Here is a 22885-nt window from a genome sequence, read left to right as displayed (position 1 = left end):
GGACTTTGCTTTTAATTTGGTTGCCTCCTTCTTTCCTGAACAACTTCACTTCCTGCTCCCGGCAGCTTCTGCCTTTAGAAGCCATCTACATTATCCTCTGGGTTTGCTGCACAAAATACTCTTTAGCTCTGTTACTCAGGGCTGTGTATCTCTCAATTTTATCTTCTTTTTCTGCTTGTCTTTGAAAAGAAAGTATGAATATCTTCCACATTTCCCAGCTGTCCATAGTTACATGTCATACTATTACTCTAGAGCTCAAATAAGAGCTTTTAGCTCACACTCACCCTAATCTAACAGATGTGTCCTTCCTTAGAGCTGTCTTTTGAGAATTTAGTTCCAAACAATTGAATCTTCCCTTTGGTCCTTTCTCCTCTTTGGAAGCAATTAATATCTAAATGGCTGTTTTCTGCCTTTTTCTTATTCTGATATTTAGGAACAGTAGGACTATATGAATTTATTTAATAAGTTGTGACCCATGTGTTCTGACACTGTTTGCAGTTTCATTTGCAGGGGATGTTCTGAGCTTACAGTAAACCCAATTTCAAGGGTCAACTTCTATTTAAAAAGCTTTCTACCATTGTTTATATTTTAACCACTATGCTAACAAAAGTACCCTGACTCTGAAATAATGTCTGATAAACTTCCACACAAGGCCCGCCTCTGTGGGCCTCACAGAGGTCAAACAGGTGAGAACAAACACTATAGGATCAAAACTAGGAAAAGATTTAAATGATACATGGATCTTATGAGGAAAAAAAAAGAGGAAAGGATGAAGACAGAAGTAGACAGATAAATCAACAGTTTACAAGAGCACATTTTAAACACAATGCCATGAGAGGTCATATCTTTGTTACAAAACAGCAGTGAGGAGCATCATTTTGGGAGATGAAAACTCTCTCCCATTTTGGCAATTTCATGTTGAGAACTCACTCTTACACCAGAACTGATTACTGACAGTAGCTCCATGATCAATTTTCCATGATCAAATTCATTAAGAGAGAGAGAGAGAGAGATTGTATTTCCACAAACCTGGATTATCATATTTGAAAGGAAAGTAAATCCAAGTTTTATTTCTCAGGAGCAGCTGCAGTGAACTAGATGTATTTTAAGCAAGTTTATGACAATGAAAAAGAGAGAGAACTGTACACAAGATTTCTAATCTAGTGTACATACTAAAATACTTTTTTACTTCTTCACTTGTAGCCTTATCCCAAGACCTCAGTACAATGCAATCTTGACTTAAAGCAGGTGAGACAAGGTCACAGATGGCCTAACTGGCTTTGAGATGGAGCTCGTGATTCTATGAACTTTTTGCCTTCAGTTGCAGAAGTCTGAACTTCATGACACAGGATGGTCCATTCAAGCCTGTTTTCCTCATCCAGCATTCAACTCCTTCCTACCTCAGGCAAGTCACTAGCATATTTGATTCAAGTTGTTTCAAAGCTCCACCGGTGAACTAACATGCACAAGAAACTGTGAAATGGTGTTGCAGAGCAACTTTTCCAAGGCAAAGGCCACCTGGGGAACACAGAGTGGGGCTGATGTTGAAATCAGTATAATATATGGATGAACAAAGTCTGGCAACCACACAGGATGAGTTTAAGCATACACTATGAGGTTAAATGTCTGGGAAAGAAAAATAGCTACTCATGGATCTTAAAAAAGTAACAACATATTCACCACTGTACCAAAATGAACCCTTACGCCCAAATTAACAACAAAAATAATAATAATAATAAAAAAAAAAAAGAAAAAAAAAAAGAAAAAGAAAGAAAGAAAAGAAAATCCTAAGGTAAAATTATAGAATCATAGAATCATAGAATTACCCAGGTTGGAAAAGACCTTGAAGATCATCAAGTCCAACCGCAGAATTAAACTTTCAGAGCTAAATGGATCTGATAAGATTATCTGGATCTGATAAGAGTGCTTTTCTTGAGATTAAATGGAAGGTGGTCCTTATACATCAGTACAAGTGTGAATGGCTAAAATTAGCATCGGGAGCCTAGTGCTGGGAGAACAACCAATTCTACCGGGACAAATGATTTCCTATACTTTTCAGCAAGATTGTTCTTGCTCATTCTCTAGCATAGAGACACCTAATAACATAAGAACAAAAGCATGCCACACAAAATACGAGAGTGTCTTCACATTTCCCAGCATTCAATACAAATGGCTGAATCTGATTTGGTAATATATCCAATTCAAGGTTGTTTGAACATTGTGCCACTCTGCAGCAAAAGGGGATCACAGTGTGGGAGAATCATTAACTTAATCTACCTGTCCTGTTTGTTTGATGCCTCCTCAACCCAGTACAAGTCAATAAAACTTTGTGCACTGACAGACACAACTTCCAGCACCCACCAGCTGGGCCAAAATGGGAATTAGCAAAGCCACTTTGCTCCTTCTTTTCTTGTTCAGCACAGGTAAGAGTCTTTTTCCTTCTGCTTGTATGGGAGAGATGGGGGCCAAACACTTGAAAATTCCATGTTGTGCAAGTGGGTCACCAAATCCATGTGTTAGAAGGACAATGGGCAAGAGCTGCTGGTGAACAAAAGTTAGAGCTGTGGTCGTTCTGGTGTTTGCTGGAGATACTAGAAGAACAATGGTCTTGGTTTCTGCAAGGGGGGTGCCAAATGGCCAGCACTTGCTAATATGCCAAGCGGCCTTAAATGGGACACAGTAAACAAGCAGGCTGCTTAAAAGATATGAGTAGCTCAGGATAAAAGCCAGCTGAAACCAAATAATGTTGGTGTTGTTTTCTTGTTATCTTTTTTGTTGTTTTTTTCCCCCCCCTTCTGTAATCAATGAATACTGTGATATGTATATATATTTGTTAAGTACTGCTAAAAGTAGAACCTACTTGTTCTAGTACACTACTAATACACTAATACTACACAGTATTCAACAAATGCAACTAAAATATACTCCCAAGTGTGCCAGTTTGTGCAAAAAGAAAGGAACAATAAAATACAGTAACATTTTTCTTACGTAAATGGAAAATATATAATAGGTCACGGAAAACTATATGAGTAGACTTTAGCAAATAGAGATACTATAGACAAGCCCCAACCTAACAAATTCTTGATATTATTTAATGTTAATAGTGAATGTATTCATTTAAATCCTGATTTCTAAACTATGCTTTTTGTAGGAGAGCAGGCTCACTCAGATCAAGAAGACCTCTCAATTAATTAGGAATGTATATGAGGGATGGAAAAATATCACTTGGGCTTCTGTCTGCAACACTCCACTTCTGTTCGCAAATCTTTCATAGATTTGCTGTAAATACTGGCATTTCTGAAAAAGGAGTAATACATCTTTTTTAACACTGAAAAATTCCGTAGATGCTGGAAAAAGGGTAGCAAGAAAAGATATCACATTTTTATTCTGATAACATATATTTCTATTGATTTCTTAAAGCATTATACCCTGCCATGTAATTATAACAAAAAGAAGCTATGACCCAACCAATGTTTTATTAAAATAACACCAGAATTATAATATTACACCAAGATGCCAAAACATGGCTGCACCACAGCAGGAATTATTGAATTTCTTGTCGTTATGGGGAGCAGTGCAGCATGTGACTTTTATTAAACCCAGTTCAGTGTCTTCCTTCACAACTGACTACATCTTAATTTAACTGTTGGTTTGAAATAGGGTAATAAGTGAGCCTGTCACATGAATTTTATTGTATCATTTTCCACTTTAATTTCATTTTACCTTTAATTATGCTTTTCTTTAATGCATGATGTTAGTCAACCTTTAAAGCCAACATCTTCAGTAGAATACATACAAAAAAGAAGACATTCAGTAACCTTGCTGAACTTGCAGTGGTATGAGAGTAACTTGTTTTATGAGATCAAGGTAGTCTTTAAGGTCTGTTCCAATTTAAGCCATTCAGTGATTCTATGAAGTAAAGTCTGGCTCTTGTGTCCAATTTATCAGCTATCTATTGTAAATGTAAAATGGAAATAATCTAGTCCAACCTCCTGCTACAGCTGGTTATCTATGGTAGCTAGCCAACTGCTGCCTGAACTAGCACTCAGGTGAAGGCATTTAGCTGTACCAAGAGGTATGTGAGCCTGTTTCACACTACAGAAAGGGCACTCAGGAAAGGAAGAAATAGGTGCCAAAAAGACATTTACTCAATTTATAAATAAATAAATAAATGATTGAATAGCCCTGGAATATTTCTTACTCAGATGCTGTAGACTAGAGTGAAATAAAGCTGCCTTCTCCTCTTTCTGCTGCCATTGGGCAATGGCTCAGGAAGAAATGAGTCCCAAAAAGATGAAGAAAGACCACCTCTCTAATGTGTTTGCCACATACAAGCAGGAAGCAGAGGCACATGCAATTCACACTCTATATGCCTTTCATTCAGCAAATGTGTAAATCAAAACACAAAACAGTGCACAAAGCAGGACTGGGATGTGTTGCAAAGACCATGAGTCACTTGACTCTTGGAGGCTGAAACCAAGGAGAATGGACAAATCCCATAGCCAAATGTTTACCAGTAAAGTCATATGCTCATCTCATAAAGAAACTGTAAAAATAATAATAATAATAAAAAAAAAAAATTGCAGGACCCTGCTGCCAGAAATCATGAAAATCATGGTTCTATGATGTGTATCTAAGCATTCAGAAATAACACTGCTGTAACAGGAAAAAACAAAACAAACAAACAAAAAAAACTAAATGGCAAACTCATTTTCAAGGGGATTGTACTTGAGGTTTTTTTCTTCTAATGTTTATTGGTTAACATAGATGCGTTTTTTGCATCGCATGTCACATTCAGCTATAGCTCAGTGGCTACACAATGAAGTTATTAGCTGCAATAAAGGAAAACACTTACTACCTTGATTATTAAGCAAAGTCCAGATTCATTAAAAATGATAAATTGACAATGGCCACAGTGAAAACCACAGTGACACAGAACAGCTTGCTTCTCACAAGAGCATTTGGGAAAGAAAAAAACAAAAAACAAACAGTATCTACAGTGTAACCAAAATGTTTTCTTGTTCTTTTTGTGGATAGATATCAGCAATAGACTGATGTTTCATGTATTTCCTGGGCTTCATTCCACCATTTTCTCCAAACTATGAGGGTGGGGGGTAGGGAAGTTCTGTCACAGAAAGCATGTAACTTTCTCTTTTTTCCTTTATTCCTATTGCCTTATATACCAAGTCTGTGACATCCGCAATGCCTCTCAAAATGACCAAAGCTCTGTTCAATTCTCTGCCCTGCTTGCCCTGGATTTTTAGTGACACTGTCATTTGACAGACTAGGCAAGAAAATCTTTCCGTAGATATTAACTGATTTATTGCTGTAATTAAATGATGTTCAACTAGGTGTCAAAGGATTTAATATGAAATGTGTGCCTCCGGTGGCGCAGCGGTAGAATTCCCGTTTGCAACACCAGGGGGCCCGGGTTCGAATCCCCCCCTGTGGAGCAGGGGGTAGAAGTGCCGCTTTGCTACACAGAGGGCTCGAATCCCGGGAGTTGGACTCGATGATCTCTAAGGTCCCTTCCAACTCGCACAATACTATGATACTATGAAATTTTGAAATTAACTACGTGAGCATTCTCATTCTTACCTCTTTTTCTCCTATTAGTGCAAGGAAGCATACTAGACAGCTATGTGAGGACAGAGGGAGCTTGGCTGCTTAACTCAAAGAAGCAAACTTATAAGACAAATAGTAAAGAAGAATGTGCAGAGCAATGTGAAACTGAAACAAAATTCCCTTGCAGGTAATTTGCTGTTTCCTGTATACATATTTCAGATTATGGAGACATACATGTACAGTATATATGATATTATGTACATACATGTCATGGAGTAGACAACTTATTGACTGGACTTTAGAGTGATTTCTTAGGAGTATATGCTTCTGCAGTCTGTTGGAAAAAAGGTTACACCACCAGCTCTCATTTTTCAGACTCCCAGCCTACGCCCGCGCTGAAAAGAGAAATGAGTGTACTATACAAAGTGCTTACATTACTTCAAGTAATGACAACTTAGAACAGTTATCACAAAGTAACTTATGATGCTGGCTTGTTGAGTTTTATCTGTTCCTTGGTAACTGCTGAATACTGTAAAATATCCTGCATCTTGAATGATCAGTAACATTTTGCATGTGTTCTCTGGCACATTATAAATGCTCCTTTTTTAACTCATTTCATAGCTTCCTCATACGGCTGTCTCAAAGAGAAGCTGAAAGTAAGACTTTGGAGTTAATGTCAGCACTGAAACTGGGAGACGGGACATTTGGTGCTTCGCAAAGCACTGCCGAATCTTAAACCTTGCCAAAATGCAATGCTTCCACAGTGATAACTTAATGCTAAAAACAGTCTTCAGGAAAATAATGTACATGTGCAGCTACTGTTTCTTACCTTGCTCTCTCCTCTTAATTTTAACAGGGCCTTCTTATTCACCAGTAAAGACCAACAGTGTATAACACTGGCTGAGAACACCAAAACAGCAGTGCTGTTCAGAAGAACAAACGCGGTTCTTTATGAAAAAAGAAGTATGTTTACACATTGACTGATTTCACCAAGATATCCTTTTGATAAAGACTACCATAACACTATTGTAGCTGGGGGCCATGTGGTCACTAGACCACACAAAGTGGGTAGAACAGACCTCTGATATCTGGTTTCTGCCACATTGATGGAGAAGCAGTAGTACCAGCTATTTTTCCCCTCAGATAAGTGCTCCACATCTTTCCTGCTCCCTTAAATTCTGGGGATCCACAAGGCTCAAAAAGCTACTATTGCTCAGAGTGCACAGATAGTGCCAGAGAGTAAAGAAGGTGCTTAAATGTCCCTGATCACCTCCCTTTTTAAACCAGCTGTTACCTATAGCTGCATCTTCTTTGTTTCTGCTGAGAATAACAGGAAGAGCTACTTGTACAGACTACAGATCCTGAAATAGGCCCTTCTCCAGTGGAAAAGGGATGAAAACTAGCAAAGATTTTAGATGTATCTCTGGACAAAATTTATTGTTTACCCTGGGGGGCATTCAAATCAATTTTACTTTAGTTTCATGCGATGTTAAAATTAGTGTTAACCACATTCCAGTTAAAAATGGGTGCTTTTGCTCTTATTTGTATATTTTGTACGATGTCTGCACTTCCCATCTAATTAATTTAGTGAAGCTTTTATCCAAATTTATGTTTTTATGATATAATTAATTGATGCAGTAGTATTTTGGATTCCAGTTTTGTACATGCCTTGTTTCCAGACAGTTTTGCCATGAATGAGGACTTTTCTCATAAGATATATCTTATTTCCTACTCTATTCTTACTACAAATACTGTCTGCCTTTCAGAAATGGCAACTATCCTTTTTTTTTTTTTTTTTTTTAAATATCCATTACTTTATGCTACACGCAGACAAATGATTGGATTTAAAGACTATTTTTAACTTCCACGACCACTGAGCTCATGGTAGATAGATGGAAGAAGGAATTTGTTTCATTTTCAATGGAATGGAAGATTCATTGTGCCACTCTCTGATTTAATAATGCACCAAAGGGAAAAGTGCTCCTGACTGATTATTCAGACACAGAAGACTTTTTTTTCCCCTCCATATAATAATACAATAAACCTTTTAAAAGAATTAGTAACACAGCGAAGTGACTTGTGAACATTCCATTTCACCATTTGATAATGTGTAATTTTTTCTCTCTTTTTCTTTAAAAAAAACAAAAGAAAACAAAAAACAACAACAAAAAAAATTAATGCATTTGATAATATTTAGAAATTGGGAAGGCACCTTTCTGCATCTTTACTCCTCTGTTGATCTGAAATGCCTTGAAAGACAGGGTAGTGCTACATAATTAGCACATACAAGATCTTACATAGTAATTTATTAGCTTTAGCTAAATAAGATTTTATTCAGACACTGTGTTGGATGTAAGGAAAAGAATCATTCAAAAAAGGATGGGTGAGCACTAAACCACACTAACAAGAGAGGCTGTGGAGCCTCACAGATATTAAATAGACAAAGCTCTTGGAAGACCCATCCAGCTCAGAAGCTGCACAGGGAACTAGACCAATAACTCTGAGGGTCCTTTCAGGCTAGTATTTTTCATGATTTCCTGTAGATTTTCTTCTTTATGTAATCTTTTTCACTTACACAGTCTTCCTTATCCATATAATCTTTGAGAAATTGCTGTGCTTTTTTCCCCCCCTCTGAATTGCAAGTCAATCGGTACTTCAGTTTTGTTTCACTCCCAGAGCTACTATCATTCAGGATATAATTTTAGGTAGCTTTGAGGCCTTACCTAACATGTTGAAGTAGACCAGTGTGTATGCATCAAATAGTAGAGCAACCCTTTATTACAGTGGGTCTTAAATAATTACAGTCCCTCTAGCAATTGCTAAGATCACAGAATCATAGGTGTGGAAGGGACCTCCAGAGATCAAGTCCAACCCCCCTGCCAAAGCAGGTTCCCTACACCAGGTCACACAGGTAGGCATCCAGGCGGGTCTTGAATATCTCCAGAGAAGGAAACTCCACAACCCCACTGGGCAGCCTCAATATGACAGGAAAGGCATTACAACAAAGTTGTGATGGTAGAAGGACCAGCATAATAGAGAGATGCTAAAAGGAAGGGAAGAAGATTGCTCACCTCTAACAGAAGATTCCAGGTCCCCAGGGGAAAACTTCACCAAGGAGCAATCACCAGAAAAAGATCTTTTCCCCATGGCAGTCAGCCCTTAAATGAGGTCTAAGAGAGGTGCAGCCAGGCTCTACTCCTTCCAGTCACACAGCTGAACTGCCTTCACCTGTGGCTCAATCAGTGGCTCAAGCTGTGACTCAACAGTTACCGTACATTCTCATTCTAACGACAATATAACTTTTACATATTTTGACAAAACACAAAGCAAAATGTAGTTTCTACCCAGATGGATCATACCACTGTCCCTAGGAGCTACTGCATTTCAAAGAAATTCCTATTGAGTGCCCAGCTGCTTTTTGCACTACTGCTGATGAAACCAGACTGAGAGTGGAAGCAATTGCTATGTGATTTCTTTATTATTATTTTTGCTTTCAAAGGGAAGTACGACATTTAGTACAAATTTTACAGCTTTCAGAATTAGTTTTCCAATGGTAAAAATGGTATATTACAGAAAGTTAAAATTATCTGGGTTATTGAAATAGCAGTAAGAATTAAAACTTGCTTTTGCAAATTGCTCTCCACATTCCAGTTTGTAAATAGTTAACCCAAAGGAACAAGGATTGAGACTGGGGATCAAAGTTAGTTATTTGTCATCTTTCTGAATGAAACTTAAAGGTTATATAAACGGTCAAAAGTTTATGCAAACAGAAAAAACTGGCACTTAACTGATTCATTTCTTTAGGTTTTTAATGTTAATGCAGAAATGTTTGAGAAATTCCTGTTAAAGCTTTTAGAGTAAACTTGTCCATATATACACATCCAAATGAAGGTAAGACCCATAAATCCAGTTCTAAAATACCCACCAGCACACAGGAGATTCATGTGTTCATTCTTTTCATTTTTATCAAGGTAGATTTGTGTAAATTGACATTATTTCTCCAAATTTATGTTTATCTTGTGCTCATACATCACCTTTGCTATAAATGATGCTGAAAAAATCTGATGAATAAGTGGTCTCCAAAAATATTGTGTTTGGACATTGCATAAAGACACAGAGACAAGCCAGGTCACAACCTAAAAGAGATACTGCTTTATTTCTGCTAAGAGAGAGGAACTGGTTGATGAACTACACCATGTCTATTAAAAAGTATTGAGTGGAGGAGAGAATTGATGAATGCTGAAGTTATTGAAAAAAGTGAACTTAGGTTGTTGTGACAATTCAGTCTAGAATTTTTAGGAAAAGAAATGCCTACTTAAAAAAGCCCCTTAACTGACCAGATAAGGGACTGACAAAAACTATTTTTTCATCTGCTAATGAACACAAAAGGTAGTAACATTAAGATAGATTTTACCATTTAACTTTTACTGTCTGTTTGAGAATTGAACAAAGTTGATGTGATTCTCAGTTTAGAGATGGTGAATGCAGCTTGAGACTGCTTGAGTTGGCGCTGTAGACCAGACTTGAAACAAATACTTCTTGTGATGTACTTTTTTATACATTCCTTTTGTAATGAGGGTTCTCACAAAGAGTACAGGTTGGAAAAATAGTGCACTAATCTGTGTTAGGGCAAATGAATGTGGGTTTGAAATCCTGCTGGTTTTCTTTGGCTATGGATGCTAGATATTCCTCACTCACTGTTTTGCATTTTTTCCCTATAGCCTCATTGAGGCTATATTTTTTATACAGAATATGAGTTTTTGAAAGTTTTCTTTCAAATTAGGTCTTTTTCACGTCATATCCATGCCAACAGTTGCACTACTGCAGCTGTGAAGGCAATGTGATGAATCCTTGGGAAAAGAAAATGCTGTGGGTAGTCAGGAATGCTTCAAGCCAGTATTGCTGCCGAACAATATCATCTCCTATCTTTCCCACTCTCACTCCCTTTCCTCCTTTTCCTTTTCCTTTTATTTCCTTTTATTTCCTTTTATTTTATTTTATTTTATTTTATTTTATTTTATTTTATTTTATTTTATTTTATTTTATTTTATTTTATTTTATTCCATAAAGGGACTACTACGTTTCAAAAGCTAAGAGTAGAAAGGTATGTATAACATAAAATTTCAACCATTATAACTTCTCTTTATCTTGCAGTCACTGCTTCAGCATACTATCATGAATTAATTAAATCTCATTTGTGACATGATGAACTTTAAAGAAAAAGATAACTTTTATCTGCTAAATTCAAAAGGTTGTGTGATGACACCAATTAATTAAGCATGTATCATTTCAGTTTATCTTCTAGAATGCAAGGAAGGTAGAGGGAAGGATTACAGAGGAACAGAAGCCAAAACTCAGAAGGGTGTGGCATGCCAGAAGTGGGCTGATACTGCACCCCATAAACCTAAGTATGGTTTTTTCATATGTGCTCATGTTTTTCTGAAATTTTGCTAAGCCATTTGTATGTGCTGAGTAGTCTTACAAGCAAGTCATTTGATGTTCAAATTCTTAATATGAAATAATTTCTTACACTTATCTAATCTGAATTACAATTGGAGCTGCGCAATCAAAGGGACTTTTTCAGTCTTGGCAGTTGTGTTTAACTTTTTTGATCCTTATGTGGTCAGAATGCTGGACAGGGAATCAGTTGGTTCTGCTGAAACAAGAATTCTTCATAAGTCTCAGGACAAGAGTATCTTCTCTTGACTGAAAAATATCATATGTAGCCAGTGAGACAGACTAAATCATTCTATCAGTGAATCCATAGACAATAGACAGATCAGTATTTAAAGTATTTAATGAAAAACACTCAATTGGGTTTACTTAGTAACCTGCTACTGACATAGCATAACATTCTGCTCACAGAGAATTCTCACATTGCAGTGAACAAAAGTACCTGGCTGAGTAAAAATGATTGGAAACTGAGCATCTAGAGTAAATGTTAGTATTAAATACATGACTGGCCATAAAGTCAACACATTTCTTGAAGTCTGCTGCTCTGACCCTTCTAACCCTTGACTTAGGGCACTCAGTAGCAATTAGGAGACTTCTAATGAATGACATCTTCAAAATGCTCCTCAGTGATTTCACTTCTAAGGTCCTCAACTGAACAGCAATGACATTTCCCCTGTTCTCTAATCCCATTTTACTCCTGTTCCAGTTACACACCTGAAAAATACCCTAACGCAGGGCTGGAGGAAAATTACTGTAGAAATCCTGATAATGATGAAAAAGGACCCTGGTGTTACACAACAGATCCTAATACCAGATTTGATTACTGTAACATCCCAGAATGCGAAGGTGAGGATACATATATAATTTCTTCCCCCTGTTGAGAAGATTTGTTCAAAAATGAGTAGTTATTTAGATATTTTTATTTTTGTTCCAAATTTGTTCCAAATTTGAGTTTAGTTCAATCTGGAACTTTCCAAAGGGATTTTTTTTTTTTTTTTACACTGACCACAAACATATCTCCCAAGTCACCTACACAAGAGCAATTTCCCTAGACAAAAGAATAATAAATGTATTCTCAGATCATAATCCTAGAACTAGAAACAATGTTTGCTAGTGCAAAAGTAAATAAAACACAGTAGGAACAATGAACAGATTTTCAATTATAGATCAGCAGTTTAAATTCATCTCTTTTGGAAACTATATTCTATAGCATATATTTTTCATAGAATACTTTAACCAGTTAGTTTAAGTCATCGACAAACTTTGACAAAAATGATTGTCTTTCAGCCTTGTGTTCTGATTAGACGCTTGATCTTAAAGTGAAATGAATGTGTTTGCGGATAAGTTCCACATGAAATCTCTGTCTCTTGTCTTCATTCTAAACTTGTTCCTACAGTGGAGTGCATGCACTGCAGTGGAGAAAACTATCGTGGAGAAGTTGCAACAACAGCATCTGGGCTTGAGTGCCAACGCTGGGATTCCCAGCAACCTCACTCTCATGGATACCTCCCTGAAAAGTAAGTTGTTTATCACCATGGTGGCCCATAGACCACTTTACCCCAGACAGGCTAATTGTCACAGCCAGCCATTAGTGACTTGTTTAAAACCAATTTATCCTGTTCAGTTTTCCAGAGAAGGATCTGAAGATGAACTACTGCCGTAATCCTGATGGTGAACCTCGGCCCTGGTGTTTCACTACCAACCCGAATAAACGCTGGGAATTTTGTGACATTCCTCGTTGCAGTTGAGTCTGAATTCTAGGCCTCTAGACATTAAGACATCTAGACATCTTTTATTCAGAGTAGTGCAAAGAACTAGAACAGGTAGATTAAGCTTCCAAAATAAAAGAAAGAGTAAAAGACTGATGACTTTTATCCCATTAAAAGAAAAAGAAAGTAAGAAAGAAAGAAAAAAGAGATAAACTTGAAATGAGCCTCTAACGGTTCTATTGAGATTAGAGCTGTCTGTTATGGGTATTTCTATTTCTCATTTTTTTTCCTGGAGAACATCTCTCTTCCTCCTTGTGTTTCTCCAGGCCAGTCTTTTTCAGTGATTCTGGTACTCCTTCTGTACTCCCTTTTTGATGACATTTTTATTCATTCTGAAAAAATTTTGGTTGTTTTTAGGGGAATTTTTCCCCTTCCAGTTCAATTTCCTTTTACCCTGAGTGCCTGTCCTTGCCACAATACTTTTCCCCTGGGTCTTCTCACCAGACCTCATCCTTGCTGTCCCTAACTCTCACCAGGTTGTGTACACATCTTTTGGTTTGCACCAACACCTGTATCTGTCACTGATGTGCCTGCCACATTCACCCCAGTTTTCTTCACGATGTTGTTTGCTCACTTTTTAGCTATATTCTGACAGGGCTGCTAGCATTGGTTGTGTTGTTTCCCTCTGTAAAGGGGCAGATACAAACGCCCTTCTGGGAGTCTGAATGTTAAAATGGGAGAGAGAAAAGATAAGAAGATATTTTCTCCTCATTTTGGGCTTTCCAAACATTTTGATCATTAAACCTTACCTGTAAAGAAAGCTAAAATTCCTACCTCACTCTAGAGCTCTTAAGAGCTTTGTTGTCTTTGTTATTGTTGTTTTTCTTGTATTTTTAGAAGGCCACATTTAATTTGATTTCCTCTTTCTGCAATAGCAACACCCCCACCTGTACCTGCACCAGGGCGCCAGTGCCTGTCAGGAAGAGGAGAAGACTATCGAGGCACAATATCTGTTACTGAATCAGGGAATACCTGCCAGCACTGGAGTTCTCAATCTCCTCACAGACATGCTCGCACTCCTGAAAACTATCCCTGCAAGTAAGTGAAAGCTCTCCTCTATTCAGTGTGCATGAGAAGTACCAAGGCACAGAATCACTTCATTTTTCTTCAGCTGGCCTGCACAGTCCCTGTGTTACACCAGAGTTCATTACCTGTAGTATTCCATCTTTTCAGTTAATTTTTCACACATTTATCCTTTTTCTATTCACTTTGTTTTTCTTATATATGATCATCTCTTCTTCTGATTTTCAAGCTCTGCTTAGTTATCTTTTTCCCTCTTCAGTTCATCCTTCTACTGTATAGTTGCTCAGGTGAAACAAAGTAAAATGAGAAAAGTATTACTATGATATTTGCCCGTGGCTGGATTCTTTCACCCTGTGTTTCTGCATTCCTGCTCTCTGCCTCAAAGTACTGCATGAAGTCATATGTCCATCTAGCAGACATCTGGTTTAGCACATCCAAAACACTGGTGCACTGCAATTCTTCATCTAGTAAATGAACCAGTAAATGCAACAGTAAATTAGGAAGCAAGACACATTCCCTCCTTGTTCATAACCATTATCAGGTTTCCATGAGAGACTTTTCTCAGCCGACTTTTCTGTTTCAGGAATTTAGAGGAAAACTATTGTAGAAACCCAGATGGTGAGAAGATGCCATGGTGTTACACCACGAATGCAACCGCTCGATGGGAATACTGCACCATCCCCTCCTGTGACGGGAAAGAGCCAGACAGCCCTGGTAAGAACAGCAGGAGGCATCCACATTATGGAAGTGCTGTGCCATTGTGTTTGGTTGCAAGAAACCTTAGGTGACTGCTCGGTTGTATTATTGCTGTCACACTCTCTGTAATGCTAATAGGTTTTTATTATTCACTACAGCTGTTGATCAGCCTGAGCAAGCTCAAGCAACTGAGGAGTGCTACCAGGGCAATGGTGTGAGCTATCGTGGTACAGCATCTTTCACTATCACAGGGAAGAAATGTCAAGCCTGGAACTCAATGTCACCACACCGACACAATAAAACTTCAGAACACTTCCCAAATGCGTATGTGCATTTCTCATCTCTGTGTTTCATTCAAGAATGATCACTCATGAGCTCATTTTTATTTGCAGCACCTTTACACAACAGTGATTTGAAGTTGGGAAGGGGATATACTTGTTAAAAGTCATTTCTTCTTCTTTTTTTTTTTTTTCTTTTTCTAAATCTGGAAATATTTTCTATTAATCTCATCTTGAAACAACCCTCAATTATCACTGTTATGCTTCAGAATGCTAATTAATTCTGTTTCTACATTACTTTTAAGAATTTAAGTTTTCATAAACTTTACCTTATGCTGAAATTAACACTTTCTATACATCAGATTCTTCTGAGTTGAAGTCTTAGGTTCATACTTTGTCGTACATTACTTGTTTGCAGAGAAGACAATTCGTTTCATTATTCCTGTTTTTTGTTATTTATTTATTCAAAAAGCTCTTTCTTCTTAAAAATAAATAGTTTGTTTGAAAGACTAAAAGGGATTGATATACATTAAAGCATGTGCATTTACTTATCTGGATTTGTAAACAGTATTACTACTATATGCCTTAAACAGTGAATAATACCCATCAAAATTAAATTTTCTACAAATGTTTCTTCGTTTCTTTATGCTGAAAATCTTTCTGCCAGACATTGTACATGATCTTTGTACCAGTCCTGCTTTCTAAAATGTTCTATCAAGTTCTTCTCAGGCCTGTGGCATAGATAGGCATACAGTATGTTTGCCTTTGTAGGGACCTGAGGCAGAATTATTGCAGAAACCCAGATGCTGATAGCCGCCCATGGTGCTACACTACTGACCCAAGTGTGAGATGGGAGTACTGCAACCTGAAGAGATGTAGTGACAACATACAGATGACTCTACCAAAACCTCCTCAGACAACTCTGGAACCAAATCCTGGTGAGAAGACTTTACGCTTTCCCTGGGAACACTTGTAACAAGAAAAATGTTTTATATGTAAAAATCACAGAGTTGAGTGAGGATGAAAGACAGAATCCTAAACAATCTCAGAATTTAATACCTTATCCACTGCCATCATTTTCTGAACTTTCCTGTAAAATTTGTACGATAGTTTCTGCCTTTTATTTTAGAGTAACATAGGATATTTTTAACTATTACATCTGGCAATGCTGGAAGCACAAGAGAAAAAATGACTGATAGTAACCACTCTCTGGTGGGAGCGCTATGAGCAATGACAACAAATATAGAAGTGATGGCATTTTGCTGGCAAATGTTCTGAAAGTGTATTTGCATGTGCCATGCATTCACATTTTCTGGGCTCCATTTCCCACCAGAGGACATCTGGCTTTTTGAACGCAGCTCAAATGCAGCTTCATTGTCCAGTAGATGTTAAGAGTGCTACAGCTTTCATTTTTTGTTCTGTCAATTTCTTAAGGTTGAAAATTAATAGATTTTCCTGAATATGCATTATGACCTACTTACATAATATAAAACATGATGGGTAGGCATTAACATCCATAAGAAAAAGATTTTTTGAGTGCATGGTCTTTGTGGTCCTGGTTCCTGGAGTCAAAAAAGGTTATGTGAATCTGAGCTTCTTTAATTGAAGCCTATCACAGTAATGAAGAAAAAATTGCAAATGAAAGCAAAGCAGAATGTGATTGCTAGCTATCACTGACACTACTTTGTCCTTCTTTCCATGTATATACATTAAGGAAGACATGCAAGTTCTCATAGCCTTTTCTCAAATTTATTTCTGCTTCACCACCATCAAGTATGGGTATGACCCAATTGCTGACAGCTAACAGGTTTTTTTCTTTACCTCTTTCTTCACAGATTGCATTCATTCAAATGGTATAGATTACCGTGGCACAGTAGCAAGAACTGCAAGGGGCAGAACTTGTCAAGAGTGGAGTTCTCAAACACCGCATAAACATGACTACTTCACTCCAATGACTCATCCAAAATCAGGCCTGGAAAAAAATGTAAGAAGTTATTCATTTAATACTTTGTGTCACTGAGCTTTTCCTGTCTTTTTTGTGGTCTCTCAGTAAGCACTTTATGCCAAGTCTTTGTGAATTATTTTCTTCAGTTCATTCCAAGAACCTGATCGTGTTAATTCTTGTTGACACAAGCAGTCTGTTCTTCACTGGGACAAACAGAGATGCCTAGCAGCAATGTCAAATGCTTTTGCAGCATAACCAAAGGGCTTTGTATGAGTGTTTGCTTTTTCCCACTGCTGAAGACTATCCGGAGTTAGTCTTTTCCTCCTCTGACAGAAAAAAACCAAAAACACCTAGGATAATAGGTTTCAGTAGCAACAGCAACAGATGAAGACTGCAGACCAGACCTGGGACTCATAGACATCACCAAGCTGTGCAAGAGCAGCCTATACAATTCCTGATGCCTCACAGTCATGTAAACAGACTGGCTGTGATAAGACCTGAGAGCTGATGTTACAGCTCCTACCAACTATGATGGGAGTGGAAATAGACACTGTAGTGCTCTAGAAATCCCCATTCTGGGGCAAGATCAATAAGGTTGTTAATAGTTAATGTCTTCATTATTTTTTACAGTATTGCAGGAACCCTGATGGAGATGTGAATGGACCTTGGTGCTACACAACAGACCCAAGAAAAGCCTGGGAGTACTGTGACATTCCCAAGTGCCGTAATTATTCCTTTTAAGACTAGCACCTCCCTTTCTTATTACCTTTTATTGACTACTGGACAACATTCAGTGATCAATCCGAAAGACAGCTCTAAGACAGTGCAGTAGCCTCAGATAGGAAATTAAGGCTGCAGTGAAGTAGTGCTCAACACCAGGGCCTGAAAAATGCTTATTCCTTGGAATTCCCAAACACAGCAACGGACTTACCTGGAGTCCACCGAAGCTTATGGAGGTTTTGCCAGATATTTCAAAATAGGGCTGGTCCTGGAGAAATTACTCTCCTTGGTCACGTGGCATAGCTGATTGGAAAACATGCTTCTATATTTACGTACCTCTGATCAAAACCCAAATATAGAACAAACAAGAATAAGAAAGCTGTTTTATAATACGTACAAAGCATAACTATAAAGATACTATTGCCTGGAAAGTCTTGGGCTTGAACTCTTGAGGGAAAATAGCATGTACACAAGTTCATTTACTTCATTTTGAAGTTCCAGTTTATTTTTAGTGTAACTTTCCAGTCTGCTCAGTAAAGGAGCAGAGGAAATATGGCTTTTGCTTTTAGATTCTGTAGTTAGCTACTTTTGCTGACAGCAAATATAAATGCCTTCTTGTTAGGTCATCTTCCCATGGCTAACCAAAATCTACCCTTCTGGAATAATGCAGTCATTTGAAGTGCTTAATAGAGCCTGGGATAAGAGCAGACAAAGTGTTGTTCCACAGAGACAGTGATTGAATTTCATGTGCTGTATCACTATATTTAGTTTGAATACAGCTGGCAGTGTGGCTTCTGCATTGCTGTCAGCTGTAAGAATACATTTAAAGGTGTTGGGAGGATTTAATTGTTTCCATCTTTGTTCTGTTCCTTTTTCTTTTTCCTACCTCATTGTAGTTCTATTCATTTGTAATTTGCTGAGAACCAGGAAGGTTATGCAAAAAAAGATTTACCAGGCATTTTAAATGAGACAAATCTAACAAAACATTGATGATGTATAGCATATAATTTACTACAGAACATAAGCTGAATAGAAAAATGTAAGAGTTTCACCTTTTAGTTTTCTGAGTGCATAGAGAATGTATAGCAAATACTCTGAAGTTCCTCACAGTCGTTCTTTTTTCTTATTCTATAGCTCCTGCTCAGTATGAATGTGGAAAGGCCAAGACCAGACCAAAGCTGTGTGCTCAAAGGATTGTTGCTGGGTGTATTTCACATCCACACTCCTGGCCCTGGCAAATCAGTCTCCGGACAAGGTACAGCCAGCTCCCCATTGCATGAAGCTTTACAATCAAGAAAGCTTTGCATCTCACAAGATGCTGTATGTATGAGGTTGCAACACTCTAAAGAGAAATGAGTTATGTATTTAAAAATAGTAGAAAGATTAAATGCTTCCAAGCTAAAAGTTGAAAATAGACTTTATTAAGCTATTTATTTATTAGACTGTGTCTGCTAATCTTAAAGAAGGCAATTTAGTTAACCAAGAGTGCTGTTTTTATGACAAATACCTACAGAATGAACACAATTGGTAATTTGAAAAAATGCTATCATTTCACTGTAAGGAAGAATGAATTTAAATCTGTCACTACTTCCCACTGTGCAGTCAATATCCTAAAATTTGTGGAAGCTGTCTGAAATACGGTCTTGATCAGAAACCAAGTCCAGTTCCAAAGCTTTTTAACTGGGATCAGGGCTGGATAAAAGCCATTATCTCTTATAAGATCTATGTTGGTGTATATCAGCTTTTCCAGTAGTAAAAATACCAGTCAAGGGCAAAAGATCTAGTTGTTTTCATTATAAAAGCATATACACAAAACTCCTGTCATTGCAAAAAATATTGTTCAAGGAAAGAAAAGAATTCTATTCCAAATAAAAACGCATAGTAAGTTATTTGGTTTGTAAAGTCAGTGCTGGAAGGATTACCTGATGAACTACGGTGATCTACAGCTGACCACCACCTTAAGCCCATGTTTTTTTCATGTCTTTCTGCTCTGTTACAGTTATGGCTTGCATTTCTGTGGGGGAACACTGATAGACCCACAGTGGGTCCTTACTGCTGCTCACTGCTTAGAAAAGTAAGTATCTGCTATAGACTGCAACAGCATTTTCTTACATGAGATAGAAAATAACAGGAGAACTGGCCCAATAACCAATCTCAGTTGCCTCTTGACTCAGTTTGCACAGTCAAAAACTGAGCCAAAATATTCATTATTCATTAAAGCAGTTCTGACTGAGAACCAAAGAGTGTTGAGTAGTAACTACCACTAGCTAATGCACATAGCAAGCCTTGGTTTCACATGCCATAATAAGGAATTACAAAAATAAGTTTACTCCAGAGCTGGCTTTCTTTTTTGTTTTTGATAGAATTAGGTGCCCAACATTGTCGTAAGCAGCCTATGTCCTGGACATGCATTAATCTGCTCACTGTGTACAATCATTTCCAATAGGTCATCACGGCCATCTTGGTATAAAGTATACCTTGGATTACATGAAGAAAGAGCATTAGAAACATCGGTGCAGAAAAGAGATGTTGAGAAACTGTTCAAGGAGCCTCACAGGGCAGACATTGCTCTACTAAAACTGAGGAGGTATCCTTTCACCTGAAGCCTTCCTTCATTCTGATAGGAAAATTTTGGTTTGCCTGCTTTTTGACTAAACAGTGGTTAGTTAAAGCGTGTGTTTCTATGCATACCATGACCCTCTCTTCTCTTTCTACAGAAGCTCCAGTGGATGCTAAGGTGATTCAGTTACAGGGCTTCAGGAAGGGGAAAAGGCTGCTTTGGAGAGGGAGGAGGGCTAGAGATGGTGACACAGTCTAGCAGTATGTTCAGAGCCCTCTGCTGTGAAGTGCAGTGGAGGCAGCAGAACAGGAGAAGGATGTGCCTATAAAGCTTTCACTCCATAACTTTCCCTATACACTTTGATCTTGGTAATGAAACAAAGACTGAAAGCTACAATGGCAGCATTGTGTGACCCAATACTTTTTCCATGATAGAGTGGGGAGAATTCTTCCAGCAGGTTGTCCTTAGTGCAGGCAAGCAATACACGTTTTTGATCCAGGTTAGCACTTCTTTCATCTGTTTCTGTTGGTCTGAAACTCCAGCATGCAATGCAATTGATAGGGATACATCTATATAGCTACAAGCAGATGTGAACATGCACTTGTTCTTTGCTTTCTCTGCCTGCAATGAAAATCCAAAACACAGCACAATTAAAGTGGCTTCTTAATTGAACCTATCTAAGAATCTGCACACAGAATTAAGTCAAAATGACTCAGCCTCCGCTTTATGCTAAAAGTTTGAAAATGACCTACAAATAGTGAGGCTGGGAGCAAGCAGAGCAAGGTAGGCTTTGTTGTCTGCATTTTAACCATATGTGAACATTTTCTTTTGGATTTACTTTAGTATTTTTACTATCTTTTCCTTTTGAATCATTCTCCATTTCATGTCTTTTCCTTTTGTGTATTGTATTCTGTGGGATTAGAGCCTAAAATACAAGTGGTCAGAAAAAAACCCTTACCTGAAGCTCAGAATTTCAAGGAAAAAAAAAAAAAAAAAGGCTGACTGTATAAAATCCTCCTAGAAAAAACAAAACGGTGGTATCGTGGATAAATGATCTCATGACTGACCTCCTGTGAGTCTTTTCTTTGTTTCTTTCAGCCCAGCAGTCATCACTGATCAGGTAATCCCTGTTTGCTTGCCGAAAGAAAATTCTGTGTTAGGAGGAAGAGAGGAGTGCTATGTAACGGGTTGGGGAGATACAAAAGGTGAGACAGAATTAACACTCAGTCTTTGGATCTTGGTGCATATTTATATCTAAAGTATAATACTTTCTCTGTGCCACAAACACCCCCCCCAGAAAACTTACATGCATACATTTTTCATCCCAGTTTGTATGGTACTGCCTTTCTTTCTAAAGCCTCCTTCTGATTTAGATTCTAAAAGAATCCTCTCCAAGTGACAGACATTGGAACACCCAAAACCAATACAAAAAGAGAGGAATGAGAGCTAAGCACATACCTGGTTTTATTTCTCAGTCCACTCTGCTTTTCCCCTGAGTTGGCTTTTATGCTTTCAGATGGAAAGTTTTTGTAGATGTAGGCATTTTTTTAATATATAATGTGAGTTTGCTCATTTTCTCAAATGATGTTTCTCACAATTAGCCAGGGTAAGAAGATCTCATTTGAATATGAAATGCTCCCATCTTCAAACCTCCCACTTTGTCTAGGCTGAGAAAAGAATCACATCTTTTCTGCCTCCTTGTTTCTGTCCACTGTGATACTTTCAACTGGCTACTTCCTTCCTCCTTTCTTACACAGAGAGGCATTCTCAGACCCAGAGAAATAAAATGGCTGGGGAATGACTCTCGCATACAGCATGGGTACTGGACACATATGTGTTCACTGTGAGAACAGTAAGGGCAATCACTGTTTTGTGTATTTTGATGGGTGTTAAAAGGCGATAAGTACTGTGATACTACTGACAACTCTTACTGATTTTGGAATTGCTCCATGTATGTATGGAAAGCATGTTCATAAACACTGTTTATTTTACTACTTATTCCTATCCTGATGATTACTTTATGACGATGCTAATGTATCTGTCACTTAACTCACTGGGTTTTTTATTGCAATTTACTTTGTTTACTTGCAAAGGAACTCCTGGTGAAGGCTACTTAAAGGAAACTGGCTTCCCTGTAATTGAGAATAAAATATGCAACCGCCCTGAATTTTTGAATGGGAGAGTCAAAAAACATGAGCTCTGTGCTGGGAATATTCATGGAGGCACAGATACCTGCCAGGTAAGAAAGGGCTGTGAGCATCAGCGTTGGTTATAATAACACTGCTCAACAGCATACATGAGAAAACTCCTCTCTGGCTAAGTCTCTAGTGCTTTCTTATAATATGGGGGCCTCTCATTCAAGAGGTAGTTCCATTTCAGTGCCTCCTGTGAGAACACCACTCTTCACATCTTAAGCTCTCATTTTGTTTTTTCTCACTCTGTTTAGGGAGACAGTGGAGGACCTCTGGTTTGTCTGGACCAAGACAAATTTGTCCAACACGGAGTCACCTCTTGGGGCCTTGGCTGTGCCCAACCCATGAAACCTGGAGTTTACGTTCGAGTTTCTAATTACATTCCTTGGATTAAGAGCATAATGGAAAACAACTGATCCTGGGTATGGTCTGCCCTCTCCTGGAAAGCAGTATGCACATTAGAAATATTACAAGTGCAATATTAAAGCTACAATCATTCCTAAAAAGCAAAATAAATATGATCATCCACTTAAAATTGCTTTAAGGTAATGTTTATTGCTGCAAAACCCAGCTGACTGCATTACTCTCTTTCTATATGTTCTGTGGTTTGCTATGTTTGACAATAGACCAACACACCTTTAAAATACTTGTAAAAAATCCCAACACCAACTGTAACCGGATAT

General features: G+C 37.9%; 1 protein-coding gene across 1 annotated transcript in view; it reads left to right on the top strand.

Annotated features, from left to right (window-relative positions):
* The window catches only part of PLG (plasminogen), a 42992-nt gene extending 20374 nt beyond the window's left edge, over positions 1-22618 (top strand). The window contains exons 19-36 of the mRNA XM_072332203.1: positions 5617-5752; positions 6422-6528; positions 10859-10973; positions 11726-11895; positions 12416-12536; positions 12644-12762; positions 13664-13826; positions 14395-14525; positions 14666-14831; positions 15557-15723; positions 16621-16769; positions 17361-17454; positions 18585-18705; positions 19450-19524; positions 19897-20037; positions 21109-21215; positions 22104-22249; positions 22457-22618. Coding sequence (XP_072188304.1) covers positions 5617-5752; positions 6422-6528; positions 10859-10973; positions 11726-11895; positions 12416-12536; positions 12644-12762; positions 13664-13826; positions 14395-14525; positions 14666-14831; positions 15557-15723; positions 16621-16769; positions 17361-17454; positions 18585-18705; positions 19450-19524; positions 19897-20037; positions 21109-21215; positions 22104-22249; positions 22457-22618 — 2390 coding nt within the window. The remainder of the gene's footprint in view (positions 1-5616; positions 5753-6421; positions 6529-10858; positions 10974-11725; positions 11896-12415; positions 12537-12643; positions 12763-13663; positions 13827-14394; positions 14526-14665; positions 14832-15556; positions 15724-16620; positions 16770-17360; positions 17455-18584; positions 18706-19449; positions 19525-19896; positions 20038-21108; positions 21216-22103; positions 22250-22456) is intronic.
* Positions 22619-22885: the final 267 nt, after the last annotated feature.

Source organism: Excalfactoria chinensis, chromosome 3 (assembly GCF_039878825.1).
Source record: "Excalfactoria chinensis isolate bCotChi1 chromosome 3, bCotChi1.hap2, whole genome shotgun sequence".
Taxonomy (NCBI): domain Eukaryota; kingdom Metazoa; phylum Chordata; class Aves; order Galliformes; family Phasianidae; genus Excalfactoria; species Excalfactoria chinensis.
The sequence above is the reverse complement of the archived record's forward strand: the minus strand, read 5'-3'. Positions and strand labels throughout refer to the sequence as shown.